Source organism: Rhinolophus sinicus, chromosome 5 (assembly GCF_057876585.1).
Source record: "Rhinolophus sinicus isolate RSI-liver-muscle chromosome 5, RSI-T2T, whole genome shotgun sequence".
Classification (NCBI taxonomy): domain Eukaryota; kingdom Metazoa; phylum Chordata; class Mammalia; order Chiroptera; family Rhinolophidae; genus Rhinolophus; species Rhinolophus sinicus.
This window is the reverse complement of record NC_142505.1, coordinates 26,119,611-26,137,211: the sequence shown is the minus strand read 5'-3', so window position 1 is coordinate 26,137,211 and position 17,601 is coordinate 26,119,611. Positions and strand designations below refer to the sequence as shown.

Below are 17,601 nucleotides of genomic sequence, written 5' to 3'. Positions count from 1 at the left end.
AATCTCTTTTAATGTAGATAATCTTATATCTTTATTTGATAATTTTGTGTACTCATTTAGAAAAATTAACGTGCTATGGGTAAAAACAAACAAACAAACAAACAAACAAACAAAAACACAGAAGACTTTCTTTCCCTTTGTATTTAGGACCCAATTTTGTTTTTCCAGGTAATTATGTCATTGTCTAGAAAGAACTACAAAATCAACATATACAGAAAAACTAAAGTTAAAATGGCTTTACGGGCAACTTCTAAATTATCTGCTATAAATTTTACATAGCGAGATCAAAGATGTTACTTTTCAATACACATGAATCATTTGTCTGGTAAAATTATAAAAATGACAGTATGGTTTTCATTAACAAAATATAGCCTAGCAAAAAGCTGTGGCCCTTAAACTTATCTTCTCTTACCAGCTTCCATGCAGGTGAAAACCACAATCAAGACATCAAGAACATAAATGTGGGCAGACACACACATTCGAATTTTGAACAGGTCCAACAGCTGATAGGCAAAAGGCCACTATTTATAGTGGCCTCCTTAGGGGTGTCAGCGGCTTTCACAAAATAAGAAGAACTATCCTGAAAAATCCAACAGACATGGTGATTATCAGTTAGCAACCCAAACTGGGGCTAGTGCTAATAAAGATTATGGGAGGAATAAACATGTTGCTGCCTAAGAGGTGACAGCAAGGCAAAAGGCCCTGGGAGGAATCAGAACGCGGTTCAAATCCTAGCTTTGCCTCTTACACATTTATTCACTTCAGTCAAGTTACTTCACTCAGAACCTGGTTTCTTTATCTGCACATCAAGAACATCTATTTCCAAGAGTTAGGTTGTCCCATAACTTTCACAAGCCTCTGGCATAGAATTTCTAAATCACTTTGTTCTGTCTCCTGCACTAAAGTGAGTCACTGGAGGATAGGAGCCACATCTGAAGACGAACAAATACTGAGTACTCATTAAATGTTGTTTAAAGGAAACATTTTATCTAAGGAGTTATTTTAAGGATTACATACCTTTGACATTAAGCTTAGCCTATGCTGGTTAATAATATTTGTGTCCCCTTCTACCTACTTCACATGAAAGGTCATTCTACTTGTTCTAGACTTTCATGGTATCATATCTGCGATTTTCTCGTGACAAACCATTACCTATCCTGAATTATATTTGGGGTCTATTTCTTGTTTTCTCAACCTTGAGGGTAGAATTCGTATTCTGCATCTTTGTTTTCATCCCTCCAGTATCTTGTATATTGCAAAAATACTTGAAGATGAATGGGTGTGGGTGGATAAAAGAACAAATAAATAACCTTAAGTTCACAAATCAGACTCAAATATCTGACCATTTCAGAGAAGGATGGAAAAGTTTTTCTTTTCCACAAGTTCTCCTACTTCCTGGGTAGCATGAAAGAAATGCATTTTTTTTTTTCCTGGTTTTACTTAATTCTACTAGAGAGCTGGCAGGGAAAGAGAAAACTGGACAAAAATAAAGTAAGGTTTAAGTGGGTATCATTACTGCTACACATTCTGCATCTTGACCTTCACCTTGGAGTTTGGCCAGACACCAACTGTTAATCTGAGGGTATTTGATTTGAGCAATCACGTAAGTGTGAAATGTTGTCGAGGCTGCCCCCAAACTGAGTCATAACAAAAGTAAACTTGAGCACTGGCTGTGTTCTGGCCAAGAGGCATGGACATCACCCCACAGAGTTAAAGATGCTCTCTGCCCTCAAATTTAATCCGATACCAATGTCACAACTTGAAGTTAGTATATAATCAATCTGACTCAACAGAGCTTTTTAAAATGTTCTTAACCCTCATTAGAAACTGAAGTAGTACAGTAATATAATGATGAATCTAAATGCAATTATGATAATTAAAATAGCAACTTAATTTTATGCTGTCTTGGAATATATTCAACCCAAGGGTTGCACATTCAAATTCTGAGTTACCCTGGTTAATGTCTTTGACTTGTATTACAAAGTAGTTACATGTAATAAACTTCGATTAGTAAAACTTCTTGACTATGTGCATTCAAATTGTTACTATATATTTTAGAGTGTATTAGTTTTTACTATTAAAATAATTCTTAGGATGATCTTCTAGAAAATAAAAGTAATATATCACTGTTCAATAAGAGTTTTAGTTTAAAACTGCAAGTTGCTGTGATAAAGACATACAGGATAAAGGTGTATGCTCCATCAAGGAGCTGGAAATTTGATGGGGTTGACAAGCAGGAAGATATACAATTTCCACATATGCCAGGCCGGAGCTTACAAAGAAGCCTGGATGTAGGAATCACCCAGGCAGAGTGTGCATGTATTTGTACATTTGTGTGAATCCATGCCTGTCTGTACTGGCACACGGCAGGTGCATCCTCTGTGTATTGCGTACATGATGCACAGGATGGGGTGAGGTATAATGGAGGACTTGGCCAGGTAAAAGATGAATACATCTTGCTCCCAATTCTCAGGTGATCTCATTGGGCTGTAGTTAAGGAGAGATTTGGAGGCCAGCCAGAAATGGTAGATCGCAAAAAATTTCTGATGCCACATTAAAGAGTTTGGAACTCACAGGACACAAATGCAATTCTTAAGTCTTAATTTAAATATCTGTTTCAGTTTGGGTTTTACTAAGAATTCAGTAGAGGCTTATGTCTCCTGACTGTAAGAAATGTGCTGTGAACATGTTTTGTTTCACATTTCGTGCCTATTACTATTAAATATCAAACCCTTCCTTTTTCTATTTTGGAGAAAAAGTTCTCTAATGATCCACGTGTTTTTTTACAGGTGCTCATTTCAAATTCTGTCATATTTAAGATTGCTTAACTTTTTTTGTTATGGTTAAATTTCTACCTTTAAGAATTATTATTTTGCAATTGAAATATGTTGTCATTATTTAAGCTTATGCTTACTCAATTTCTAAGAACAGTATAAAAATAGAAAAAAAAGCACACCCCTTCAGAAATTAAAAAACAAAACAAAACAAAACATACAAATGCACATGGAGACACAGATGTTTTTACCAATATAGCATCTGTAGACAAAGCTACCGGGAATTTAATTTAATTTTAAAAAATTCATCCAGATGTCTAGTATTCCACAGATACGGATTAGGTGTCTAGTTTATTTATTTTACAGATTTGATATTTATGGTAAAGAAAGACAAATAGTTATACATACAGTGTGTATACATACACAGGCATGCATACACACATATACACATACAAGTAAGGGACCCAGTTGCTTTGGATTATAACACAAAATTATATACGAGCTTGTCAATTTGGTCTTAATTTCCCTCTTCTCTTGCACACCATACACCAGCACCCAAATAAAGCTCTCTGACAGGTTCTTTAACAAGTTTAGGCCCTTACTGCTTCATTCATTCATTATGTTGAATAAGACATGTTCTTGTCCAGATGAATTCATTGTAAAACTCTTTTGTGCTTATGTGTAATGTTATCTAGGCTACAATTTTTATCAGTCTAATGGAAGCAGCAAAAAAATATTCATCTTGATTTCCTCATGCACAAAAAGAGCAGGATGGAATATTTTGTGTTATTCCATGTCATCCCTAACATACAATTTGTTATCACTGATTCACATACAAAGATTCTGGAACCCCAATATTCAAATGAGCTTTACGTATTTTCTTTTCCCCCTTCTGAATTTCCTTTCTATTTTTTCAATCTCTCTAGGTATCTGCTACCAGCACACTCTGCTGGCACTTGTCACCTATCTTGAGAAAGGAACACTTGATAAAGTCTCTTTCTTTGACCAATCTGAAGCTTGTCATGAGCCAGTGCTAAGAAAAGAAAAAGCACTTTCTTTTAAAATAAATGATCTCACAATGGTGCTTCAACTCCTGCGCCAAGATGCTTGCAATAGGGTCTTTTATCACAGAGTAGTGATTGTCCCAGGGAGGCTTTGTCTGGGAGAATGGGTCAGAAAAGAAAAACCCCAGGCGCTAGCACAATTTCCACTGTGCCAAGTGGGGCATTTGTACACCACTGCACCAGATCTATAAGTGCTGATAGAAATGTGTCCCTTTTCAAATGGCTTTATATTGCCTCTTAAACTACAACAGAGCTATAGATTCATAAGCCACAAAAATCTATGTTTTTCTTCTTAAAGAAAATGTGCGAAGCTGATTATAAAGATCTGGTGCAGTAGGATATTTAAAGGACGGGTATTAATGACAGAATCTTGCATATAAGTAAATGTGTGTATAAAATATTTATACATACTATATCATATATATACACATATATATACACATATGTATATGTGTATATATATACATATGTGTATATATATACATATATATGTGTGTGTATATATATACATATATGTGTGTGTGTGTGTGTGTATATATATATATATATATATATATATATATATATATATATATATGATACAATATCAAAGACACATGGCCATCTGATGTCAAGTCCAGCTTGTACTTCATTATAATTTCCAAAATTTGGGGCATCTGTTTGAAGCCTACGTCAAGAAAAGCAAACTTTTCCCATCTTCCCTTTGAAAACAGAAACAAAGCTAATTCCGACTTGTCCTCTGCTGAAAACTGTGTGTCCGTTTTCTAAATGACATTGGGGTTGACTTTTCCTTATAAACTATTCATCTACACCTTTATTTGCAGACCACCATTCCAATGATCTCACTTCTGACTAAATGGAAAGGGAAAAAATATGTGTGCCTAGCTTTACCTGGCACTGGGTCTGATGTAAATATGAATGTAAATAGCTGGCTCCAGAGGGTCACGCTCAGGATAAAAAAGATCCCAGACTTTGTGACCTTATAATTGAATGATTATCCCAAAGAGGCTTTGTTTCCTGATGTATTTGTTTGCAGTCACTGGTCATCATTTTACATCAGATTATCTTCTTTATCACTAGAGAAGTCTCTTTATCACTTTAAGCCCCTGAACAAATAATGTGAATTCCAATAAGCACCAGAGTCAATTATTAATCCAGAGCAAATAAATGCTCCTTTGCATTCAGAGACCTTCTCAACAATAGATTCAAAAGTATTCCACTGTTAGCATCCTTGAGTCAGGTGAGTACAACATCCCTGGATTATAATTTTATATTTAAGAAAAGAACAAGAGAGGAAAAGATAGATACAAAAATACTGAATCTTAAGAGTGAGAACTACACACTTAAATTGTCACATGGTAGCTTTTTCTAATGAATGTATTTGCAATTCAGTGAGACTTGATAAAGAGAATTATGTAATGGGACCTGGGAGAAACATTCTCAGTTCTTACGAACTAGATGACTAGGGTAAATCTATATACATAATACGCTGATTAACTCCTGATTGATAGTCACTGAAGGGGCATTAGAAGTGTCAAGTGTTCTTTACCTGTGAAACTAGAGAATCTCAACAAACAAACAAACTTTAGGGGTTAGATGTCACGATCTTTACGAAAACTTGGATTAATGAGAATCATCTACTCACAAATAATAAAGTGTAAATTTTGCTATGCTTCAAGAATAAAAACATAAAACAGATTGCTTCAAATTTAAAACTACTTATGCATTATCTGTTGTATAAAAAGTATTGCGTAAATAAAAGATAGACAAATGGATTATTCAAGAATGTACCATCAACGAACATACCATTTAGCAACAGAAGGTAAAGAAATAAAAATTATATTTTAAGAAAACTACGAAAGCATAGTTAGAAAGGTATGGATTCTTACAGAAATTCTTAGGCAGAAAGAAGTGATATGCTTTTAAGAAATTTAGAAACGAAGACGATAAACCATACTGTGTCTCTGGGGAAAATATTGCAGGTGAGCAGTAGGAGAAAAGTTTAGAAAGGTAAGCTGTGGCCAAACTTTGGAGGGCCACAAGGTTCAGCATAAAGGCAAATTGAAGGTTTATGAATGAGTAAGTGCTATGACCTATGCATGTCTAGTATAAACAGAATGAAGGATATGCAAGAATGGGGGCCAGGACAATTGCATGGGCAAGACACAGACCTATAAGGGCAGGCAATAGTTAATAACCACGTGTGAAAGATGTTTTCTGGGGACTGGATTCCAACAACTGCACCAATGAATGGGCTGAGATAGGGAGACAAGACAAAGACAGCTAGAAGGTTTCAACTTGGTGAACTGCTGGATGCAAAATAAAACTAGATAAAGACAGGATGAAGAGAAAGTTGGGGATGATGGTTAAGATTTGGTCGACTTTTTGAAAAACCTATAACATTGAGGTCCTGACAAACCATCCATGTGAGTGACCAATAAGCCACAGAAAACCAGGTCAGGATTTAGGAAAAGAACAAGGCTAGAGATGTGGAATGCTGAGAAAGCTAAGCACAAGTGACAGTGGAAGCCATGGTGGAATGTTGTATCTTATTGCTCACTAATATCTGCTTCCCTCCCTGGAGGAGATTATTCTTCTTTGACCGTTATAATCAGGCTTGACCATGTGAGTTGCCAATGAAAGTGAGAGGAGTATTATATGTCACTTCCATGAAAAAGCTTTAAAAGCCTATTGTTTCACAATCCTTTTTCCCTCTTCCATGCAATCGGTAATGTCCACCTAGTCAGTGCTTCACTAGGTTGGCCCTGGAGTTAACATGGAAGAAAACCACAGCTGATATGTAATGTGAGAAATAATTAGCTGTAAAAGCCCCTAGGATTTCAAAGTTAGCCTAGCCTAACCTAACTGATAGGCCATGGGAATAAGATTTCCCAAAAATAGAAAGTAAAGAAAGATCACAGGATGACCTAGCATAAGACTAATTCAGACAACTTTGAATTTGTCATTTCATAGAGAAAAAAAAAAGTTACATTTGTTAAGTTAGTTTGAGCATAATTTCTTTATTTTTGGCACTACTTTTTCTGTATAAAATTTTTGTATTAAAAAAACAAACTTGCTAGATTAGACAAAGTTATTCTCGCCAACTTTGAAAATATTTGTTCTATGAAATATTCTGCAATAAATAGAAACCACCTTCACATACCAACACTTTTGAGTGTTCAAAATTGTTTTAAAAATATTATTTTGCCTGTAAATTTTTCTTTGTGTAAATTCACCAACCTAATATTTCTCATTAGATCACAAGAACTAAAATTATGTTTTAATATTAAGGAGTATCTTTCTTGCTTACAGATAGGGGAACTAGGCTTTCTATAAGCAGTTAGTGGTTGATCTTTGAATATTAGCTATTGCTCACTACTCCAGCATGCAGACTGACATAAAAAATGAAAAAGAATTCCAAGATCAAAAAGCTAGTGAATAAAAGCTTACCCCATGTGTCACTTAGACATATGTATTAGCCCAAGGCAGCAATTAAAACCCATAATATATGATTTAGGAATTCAAGAGGAATTGTTTGTCACAGTTCTCTTTTTATCGAGTAGATTCACAATGAAAATTTGTTTTATATGAGTATTCTATTCCTTGTATGTTAGAAAAACCCAGGAAAACTTCCAATTCAATTTTCTAATTCAAGTTGACACTACTTTTTGCCCTTTTCACTGTGGCCCACCCTTAAGGTTCTTGTTGGTCGAACAAATAATTACATATGTAGACTTTTTAAAAACAATTAGCTTTTTATATAGTTGGATTAATTTTATTAAGAATAATTTGGTAAAATTTATAAAATGTGATTTAATACATCTGTATATTTCATGTATGAATAAGCCCACAAATCACAAAACAACCTTGTGCATTAAGTAGAATGTTAATATATTTTATGATTAAAAATACAGGATATTTAATTCTAGACCCTTATCTCTCTCTCCATCTCCAAATGTTTATCCTTTCTAGGAAACTCGCTCAGAGACACATCTTCTTTTCCAGACTGTACTTCTTTCTAACCAGTATGAGGAAGCAGGCAGTAATAAAAAGGAGAAGTGATAAGTTTTAAGAAAACTCCAGTTTGTCAGCATAGATGTCTCTGATTTATATTGCAATACAAATAGAACAATAACCTATGAAATGACAGGAGCTTTCTTGGGCTACTTCTCATAGGTAGTTTTGTGGAAATCTCAGTTTGATACAATTTGGCTTAAAGCATCTAGTGAGTGTGTAGAATCCTTAGTCTTTCAACCTATGGGGCTGTTTTGATTGATTGATTGATTGATTGACTGACTGATTGACTGATTGATTGATTGATGTAGCTCCTATAGATTAGGAGAGCGATGTCCATCTTGATGCCCATTATTTCCTTCCTTTGACTTTAGAGTATTTGTACCAACTTCATGGATTTTACTATCCTTTCTGCCTTTCTGGAATTTTCCCTAGCTCCAGCTTGAAAGGGTATGTCACCATTTCAATGCCATTCCAACCATTAGTTAAATTCTGGCATCTCCACTGGAAATCTGTTTACCTTATGTAGGCTGTCTCCCACAGCCCAACCCCAAAATTGTTTCAGTTCAACTTCTAAAAGGACAGAGCCTTGATGACTGCCACCCTTTATATTTAGTCTCAAAGTTGAGGGATGCAAGAATGGGTTCATAGCTCTCTTACATAATCGAAACAACACATGTGGCAGCCTTTCCCGTAACCCAAGTTAGCAGTTCCACCCACAAAGTATATAAATATCTTTAAATGATATGCACCCTCAAGGTAACAGGGATTTTTTGCATTTTTAAGAGGAGTCAAGATAACACCAATAGCCATTATTGATTAAAACGTCCAGGAGTAGAAAAGTTCAGGGGCAAGAAAAACACTTTACATTAAACTCTGTACATCAAACTCATTTCTTCACATTAAACCCTATCTGCTATTATTCTCCCTACTCACTATCTTTCTGCAAATGAAAGACATTTCTTTATGGGAAGTATGGCTTTTAGGGATGCCAATTTGTGCCCCAAAATCTGGGAGCAAAAATTGTACTCACCTGCTTCATTACTGTTCATTCCCCTACAGCCCCCAAAATAAGGCAGTGAGTTTTCAATAACAGAGGAAAGATTAATGCTTTCCCTGTAAGGTTTTACATCCAAATTAGTAAAACGGCATAATCCAGCTCTTACTCGGGATACCAAAGAAGTGAACATGACAGCACTTCTTTTTTTCCTTAAGTATGTTGTGACACAAAATTGAATGACTCAGAGAATCAAAGAGGTGAGAGACAATTCAGCCATCCAACAGACATTTTACTCAGCACCTACACCCAGAGCCAGGGTACAAAGATGACAGATGCACTCAGCCTCAGAGAGTACACAGGGTTCTCAGGGAGGACAGCATGATGCATCGACCAATAATACCTGGGAAAAGGACAACACTTTTGTCATGGGCGAGAATATCATTATGCCTTACAGATTCACATAGCAGTCAGCATCTCCCAGATCCTTTGAGTAGCATATTTATGTCTAATGGCTGCCACCATGGGTAATAAAGTCGCTGTAATCTGTTCTAGTTATTCACTGTAGCATTTTATGTTTTCATCAGTCATGGCCAGAAGAATCTCTTCTAGTTAAGACATTACTATCTATGATGATATGAATGTTTCCTGACCAGTGCCATTTGTAGGGACTAGAAAACCACCAACATGTACTGGCCCTTATGTTCTAGAGAGTGATTTATTAAAGGTTCATCCATGAATCACACAGTACTTCCTTTCATGTAAATTCCGAAGACAAGTGTTCTTATATTTTAAAATGCCAGCTTAGGGAAACCCCACTGGCTTCCCCTGCCATGAATAAACTGATTGTTTGCAGGAACTATCTCAAGGGGCCATTCAGAGGCCATTATTTCACTGTGAAGACTCTGTTAAAAAGAATAATTGGTATCAATAACACTTACCTGTGTATGCAGAGAGAAGGTTACCCAGCCATAACAAGCCCAGAATTACACAGTCACTACTTAAAACATTGCAATGCTTGGGATTTATGAGAATAAGGCCTGTCAGTAATGCCCTTATTGGGGCCTTCTCAATTCATTTGGCATACTTCGCTGTGGATTCACAGTTAAATCAAATCTGCCATGCAGTTATAGGCGAGGGTGCTGCGTAGGCGATGCAAACGAGACCCACGGAAAAGGTTCACTTTTCAAAAATGGTTACTGGGGACACGGCTTCAAATGCTTTCATGACTGTCGTGCTCCTTTAAAACAGACACAGGATTGTTTCAAAGGCAACATCTGCCGCATAACTAGGGATTATCTTAATGTCTTCAGGGTATTAGAAAAACGAGGGGAAACAATTACCATTACACAGAAAGATGGATCAAGCATGAATCGGTGCGGCAGGAATATAAGTAAACAGACACGGGATGACAAGGGAAGGCGTCCCAAACAACAGCTACGACGATGGTGACAACGACGACGACCAACAACAACAACAACAACAACAACAACAACAAAAGATCATCGCTTAACCTGTTTTGTCAGAGCTGGTATTGATGGTATTGGTAGTGATGGAGGTGAAGGTAGTCTTTGCGCTGTCCTTGGCAGATACAGATTTCTGCTTATTTTTCATGGCTTCCAGTGCTTTGAGCTTCTTGGCATGTTTCGTGCCTTTGTAGTGGGCCGCAGCCTGGCTCTACAAAGGAGAACAAAATGAACCATGCAATCAGGCTCATTTCTAAACTAGCATTCTCTGTATTATTGCAAATACAGACTCCCTTTCAATAATAGGTACCATTCAAGCTCATTCTGGCCATGGCCAAACAGTGGGCTTCTATTTAGAATGATGCTAGAAAGCAATGGGAATCATGTGCTAAAACCTCTGGATGGGAGGAAGAAATAGTCTATTGCTTCTCTTAAGAGAAATATAGTTGAACACTAACATGTGAACAACATTTTCTCTGTGGAGTGGGGAAAAAAAAAAAAGAATTTACACCTGTATTGCCTTTGTTCTGCCACAGAAGATGCTGGGCACCCAAAGATTAACAAGGGCCCTAGAAAAGAATAGCTCTCACCTTCTTGGCTTGAGAAATGTGTTTTCTCTTTCTACAATGTGTCTTATTAATACAGTCCCCAACAGGTGTCTGCAAGGAAAAGTTTGCATATAACAAGGGAAGTGGGCACCCTGGAGACGGAGACTGAAGCTTCAGAGTTCAAAAGCAAATGCACTGCCTACATCCAAATGGAGTACGGCGGAAGCTGGGCAATTTTCTTACTCTTTCTTTCTCCTTGCTTCCTACAGAGGGGAGTCTGAGAAATTCAAGGTAGTGGCATCCTTTCAACATGTGAGTCTTTCATACCCTGACCCACTATAAAGAGGATCCAGTGTGTTCTGACTACCTTATGGGCCCAATGCAATTCTTTTGCTTGTGCCTTCTGAGACTTTTTAAAAAACAGTAATATACACTTTCCTAAGCTTATATTTCAGTAAGACTATTGGGGGGGGGGTACTTAAGAGATACATTAATTGAGACAGAAAATTAGCTTAAAGTAATCTCTATTTATTAATGTTTATTTATAGGAAAAAACAAAAACAAAGCCTGTGTGGCTTGGGGTGGGGCTGGGAGTGGACAGGGAGATTCTTAGATCAGAAAGTTTTCCAGCTCAAAAAGTTTAAAAATGCCACCTCACAAAGCATATCTCAGTGGAGGATTGTGCCTGCTAGATTGCCCATTATTTCCCATGGCTTATTGAAACTCAATGCTCCATTTTGTCAGAAAAATAATAATCCCATTTTCCTCTTCATCACAGCAACTGTGGTAGATAGGGTGTTGCAGTATATAGCATCTTTTTACAAAGGATAAATAATGCACACCTTCATCTGCATCATTCTGACAAGTATCCTTGAAGAACTAGGTACCCTTATTGAAAGAACACTGGACAAGGATATTATATATTAGAAACAGTTTGAACAGAGAGGACATTCATGCATCGGTTACAAGTTTTTCAACAACACATAACATTAAAAGACATAGCGTGAGCCAAAATATGAAATTAAGACTTGCTATAGTTAATTGAAGAACCAGTGACAGATTGTTTCAAAGTCTACATGGAGAACTCTACTTCGATAGACAGAGGCATGCATGCCCTTCCCCTTTTATTTCCTGCCTAGTTCTCCTTTTTAATAAATCAAGTCCTTTGACCACATCTCTGAGGGTATTATGCTATAGTCAATTAAATCCACAATATAGTTGGTCATCTTCTCTAGGCAGCTGGCTATATACTTTCCTTTTAAAGCAAAGTGCCTCTCTTCTGTCAGCATCCTTACACATGCTATAGAAGTGAATGTTTTATATATACTACATATTGAAAAAATAGGGTTGAAATGAACAGTGATATTTCTAATTATACTTCCAAAATATACATTTTAAGGTTTCTAGCAAGTATGCATTCTTGGTGGTATTTCAAATCAGATAAAACCTTTGTTTTAATACAACAGGGGCCCAGGTGAATGTCATTATTTTGGAAATTAAGAAATTTACTCCAAGAGAACCCTGTAAATAGAGTATTTATACTCTCCAAATACTCTCTGCACAAGTACAGCTAAACCAATGCTTCCAACACGTGAAACGGATCAGGCAGTTACAGGGAGGACGAGATAATAAAATGACCAATAGTTAGTGTGTCCCAATTGAGACACCTGATATATTGAAAAGCAAAACAAAACAAAATAATAAAATAATGCATACTAATTTATTAATTGAATAAAAGTCCCAAAGCACCTTGATAATAATTATCTCAACTGAATTTTTCTGATTAAAAAAAAGACAACTGGGCCTCCCACAAATTTGATTAAAAAATCCAATGATATGAAGGTTCCAAGTGCCATAGAGAACCCAGGACATGTGGAATTTAGGGGAATGATGGAGTACAGAAAGGGTGACAGCACTAGAAGTGATCAATGTGATGATGGTACAGGGTGTGTGTTAGAATGGAAGTGGACATACAAGTTGGAAACCAAATGCAGAGAGATAACCTTTCTGGATATTAAAAATTTTCTTTGTCATCAACCTTTATTTAATGTTTGTAGAATTTACTGGACTGCTCTCGGGTTATACTAGTACTGAATTTTCTCTCTATGTATATCGACCCCGTAACTCTTGGTCCACCGTGATACAGGTGTGTTGTATAAAGGTGTGCTTCTTGTGTAAAAAGAGAAAACTCAGCTCTCCTCACCCCTTTCGGCCACTTCACTGGACTGGATAGGTTATTCAGCCACATCTAATTTTTCTGTGACTGTAGATAAAGCTGCAGCCTGAGAAAGAATCCTGCTGGGGGATTTTTAAAAAGCAGCAGTTGGCCAGAGATGTTTCTTTGGGCCTCATCAGCTTTTCCTTTGGGCAGAGAAGCGCTGGATGCAATATAGCACATGATATTCCCTCCAATGTTGTTTCTTGTTATTTATTAGCCAGTCTCTGAGTCAAGACTTTCCCAGAAATCTGGGAACCATCAGACACAAGCAAATAGTTATTTTTCACAGGAATGATTTCAAGGTTAAAGAAGTATACTACTTCATTATGGCATGTTTCAGAATTCTGTATTTTAAAACTAAAACAGAATCAAATGATCTTAGTACACACAGAAGTGAACAAAACAATAAAAAAATTGGGCTTTGACAACTTACTTTTAAATAATAAGTGGAATATTGGTGTATTGTGTAACATAAATCACTACTACCGACCTTGAAAGAGCACATGACACCAAGAAATCTAACAAGTGTCATCACAGAGGCAAGTGCTGCTGACATTAAAGATATGCACACGCATTTCTGTAGAAAAGAATGATGTCATTTTAAATGTCATTGCCACATCCTAGTCATCAGTAGCCAGTCAGACTTTTCATCATCAAATTTTATCTTCAGTATGTCAAAATGGCTTCCAGTTTAAAAACAACTGAAGTGCCAAAGTAGATAAAAATAACTGTTAAATGGCTAACATTTGGGAGTAGGGTTTCATCCTTTTGAAACACATTTATTTTACTTATCTAGGATGCTTCTTTATAAGTCACTACTACTCTGTGAAACTCACTGGATACTTAATATTTATGTACCATTTTATTCCTTTAGCGCCAATACCTTGTACACTTTTACTCTGCATCTCTTTTATATAAAGGTGTTTTAATATGTTTTTCTAAATCTAGGGGGTGTATTGTGAGCATACATATCTGGTTACCATAACCAACTAATTTTTATAAACACGTGATTTCAAAAGGAACAAGGTGATCTTTGTTAGTTTGTGATAATCATGTAATTTTACCACATATTCAATTTATTAAAATAATAAAACAACCATTATATGAAAACGTAACATCAGAAAAAGGAAGAGTAGGTATTAAAGAAGTCACCATCCTCTTTGGGGAGGGGAGAGGTGACACTTGAACCAGAGGAATTTTTTTTTTTTTTTAAAGAAAAAATCTGAGTTTTAAAATTTTAGCTTAGACTATTGTTTTGAAGATGAAGACAACATCAAATGATAACATGTGATATAGCATTCAAACTCTGAAATGCTTATTTTAATTTTATATTTTGAGAACTATTAAAAAATTACAACAGGAAAAAGGTTTAAAATTTTGCTTCATCCACGTACAGTTGTTTTTATGTTACATACACTCACTGAAGTCTAATATTGAGGCAGCGTGCACAGGCTCAGCCATATAGATTAAGACCAGTATGCATTCTAATTGGTCAGTGGCTTGTTAAATATTTTGAATATCACTTTTGTATACACCAGTAGAAGATTTCCAAGTCCTTATTCTATTTTAACTCCTTTTTTGTTTTTTTAAAAAATCAACTCTCAGCTTAATTTACCATTCATATAAAGCATTAGTTCTCAAAGTGTGGTCCCCAGACCAGTAGCAGCAGCATCATCAGTAGCAGCAGCATCATCAATAGCAGCAGCTGGGAGGGAGTTTGTTAGAAATGTAAATTCTCTATCTCCATCCCAGACCTATTGAATCAGAAACTACAGAGCAATCTGTGATGTACAAGTTTTCCAGGTGATTCTTAAGCATACTAAAGCTTCATAACCATTCATCTTAAATATTAGCTCATTTTCTCCAAAGATGAACCCTTCTTATGTAAGCAACCAGAGTCTACATTTTTTAAGATTGATGCATTATCATTTGAAGATTGAACATTTAGATAGGTCTAAATGTGAGCAATATGTATTATCAACTGCCCTCCCCCAAAATGAAAAGTTTCTTTTCTTAAAAACCAGTCATAAAAAGAAGTTAAAAATAACTCAGATACATGTGTAACTGGGAAACTTCTATCCAAGAAGGATGCACAGAAAATAGCAAATCAACCTTGGAAATCTCAATACAATTCGGAAACCCCATATAAGTGCTTTGCAAGTTCTAGTGATTTTCTTTTTCTAGTTTTTACCTTTCCTCTCCAAGCTAATTATTGTTGCAGCATGATCCTCTGACACCATTATTTATACCTCTATACTGAATGCATTACCATGATCCATTCTGTGGGAGCTGGGGGAATCCCCAGTTCTATGAAAAGAGAAGCTAAGCCAAGCCCTGTGTCACAATTCTTCAAACTTCACTATTACAAGTATCTAATTCACTATTTTATTTGCATTAGTGTTAGTGTTATTGATTTAGTGCTAGTCATGTGCAAGTTCTTTCATTATATACTTAGGGCTCTTTTATTGAGAAACATGTCTTGCCAGCAGGCAAATAAAAGCCACTCCAGTAAGCCAAGAAGAGTGCCTGAAGTGGAGTAAGAATGCCACTTAACAAAACAGCTAAGAAGAAATTTAGAGACAGAACAGTTCATTGTTTTATATTTTCCTTACTGCTAGGAAAACATGTACCTTTCAAATTCTCTTACACAATAAGGGAAATAATGTGATATACATATTTTCATTCCTTAATTACATGTCCCATAAAGAGTATTTAATAATTTAACTTGTGATTATGTAATTTACATGGAAGTAGATGACTGCATTATGAATAAAAATGAAAATTCACTGGCATTGAGTCCCAAAGTAAAAAACACGATTCAATTAAGAGCATTCTCTGAGCTCAAGTGATTGATGCCTCACTTTAAATGTGTTCCTGTCTTCTGTACTCTTCAATACAGAAAGAACAATAACAGTAACAGAAATAGAAAAATTGAAAAAAAAAAAAAAGATAATACCACACGAGTAAAGTGATTTTTATACACTACCACTACTCACTGAAAAAAAAAGATATAGATAAATAAACATTTTATAAGCAAAGAAAATACCTTGTCACTTATGTGGTTGCATAAAGATAATCTAGATGGACTCACTTATCTTCTCAAAGCTTCTCATCTACAAATGTCACGATTTTGAAACATTAAGTATTTAATGTTTTCAAGTATCTAATGTGAGTGATAAAGTACCACTTATTTGAGTGAAAGAAGCTAATGTGAGAGATTTTTCCTGCTTCCTGTTGTGAAACTACCGTTTTTTATATATTTAGAATCCAAACAGCTGCTTTATTGACTTCTAATGGTGGGGCCCTGATTGGGGTACACCCAGCTAACCGTAGTCTAGGGAAGTTGGTACACATCACCTAATGGAACCAGAATACTTGGCTCGCTAAGTTTGCTCAATATATTTGGAAGCTTTAGGTAAGCCAGAAATCACAAATCAGTTTTAACTCTAGTGATCAAACATTTCTTGTATCGAACTGAGAGAAATCAGAAAAAATAACACTTTGTCTAACTACTCAGCCAATGTTCAATATCCCTTCACAATGTCTATAGCTTAATACTTCACTTAGAGTGTGATTGTCCCATACCATTTAAAAATTTTGCGGCAATTAGAAATGTTGCATCTAATTACGTCCGAAGGTCAAGCTGTCATAGGCATCGGTATCGGTAACAGAGATAAACATTTTTATTTCCTCGCACGACGTGCATGCCTCCTCTAAGTAACACTCAACTTCCTCCTGCAGGTAACCTACCTGCCCCATGCCTCTACCTGCCCCAATGTCTGAGAATAACTGCTTGTGATATAGATAAATGAGGAATAATCTTCCCTTTTATTCTCTTAAGAAAAATACCATAGGGAGAAATCATTTTCAAGCTTTTGTATGACGAGTTCCTTTTGCCTAGAGCACCTTAACTTGCTTGACAGATTTCCATTCATCACATGTCACTTCCTCCATGTCGTGTTGATATGCCTGCATTGTAGAACTTATGTCACTTCCATAAGAAGGGTTAAATGTCTGTTTCTTCTCATAAAGAGTGAATCCCTCAACAGAGAGAGAAAGCCTGACATTACTTGTCATTCTATCCCTAGGTCCTAGTCTAGATCTCTAAATAGGTGCCTATTAAATGCACTTTGAGTTAGCTTCACATTTTGATTTTAAAATGGAAATATGCATATGGTGTCTCAGTGGATTTTATATGTGAACAGGGTTCAACTTAATTCTCTGCCATTCTTTGGCACTTTGCCTTTTCTGTTGAACACACTTCAGGGAATTTTTATGGCACTTAATACTGGAAAAGCATCTGGCACAAACACAAACTATTATTTTTTTTCTCAGGCTGAAGCTTATCATCAATTGCAAATTGTGCTATTTACAGGAGCTCTCTTTGCATGAGATGTAGCAAAGGAATAATATGGAGATTTTTCACTTTTTAAAAAAAAAGATGAATAACTAACAAGTTTTGTTTTTTAATCTGGGAAATGCAATGAGTAATTCCAGTGATGACTGAAGCATTTTAAGAT

General features: G+C 35.9%; 1 protein-coding gene across 5 annotated transcripts in view; it reads right to left on the bottom strand.

The window, feature by feature from the left end:
- ZNF385D (zinc finger protein 385D) overlaps positions 1-17,601 on the bottom strand; it is a 727,500-nt gene that overhangs the window by 69,403 nt on the left and 640,496 nt on the right. For all 5 annotated transcript variants that reach the window (XM_088798315.1, XM_019726024.3, XM_074312787.2 and 2 more), the window contains one exon: positions 10,364-10,526. In XM_088798315.1, coding sequence (XP_088654441.1) covers positions 10,364-10,526 — 163 coding nt within the window. The remainder of the gene's footprint in view (positions 1-10,363; positions 10,527-17,601) is intronic.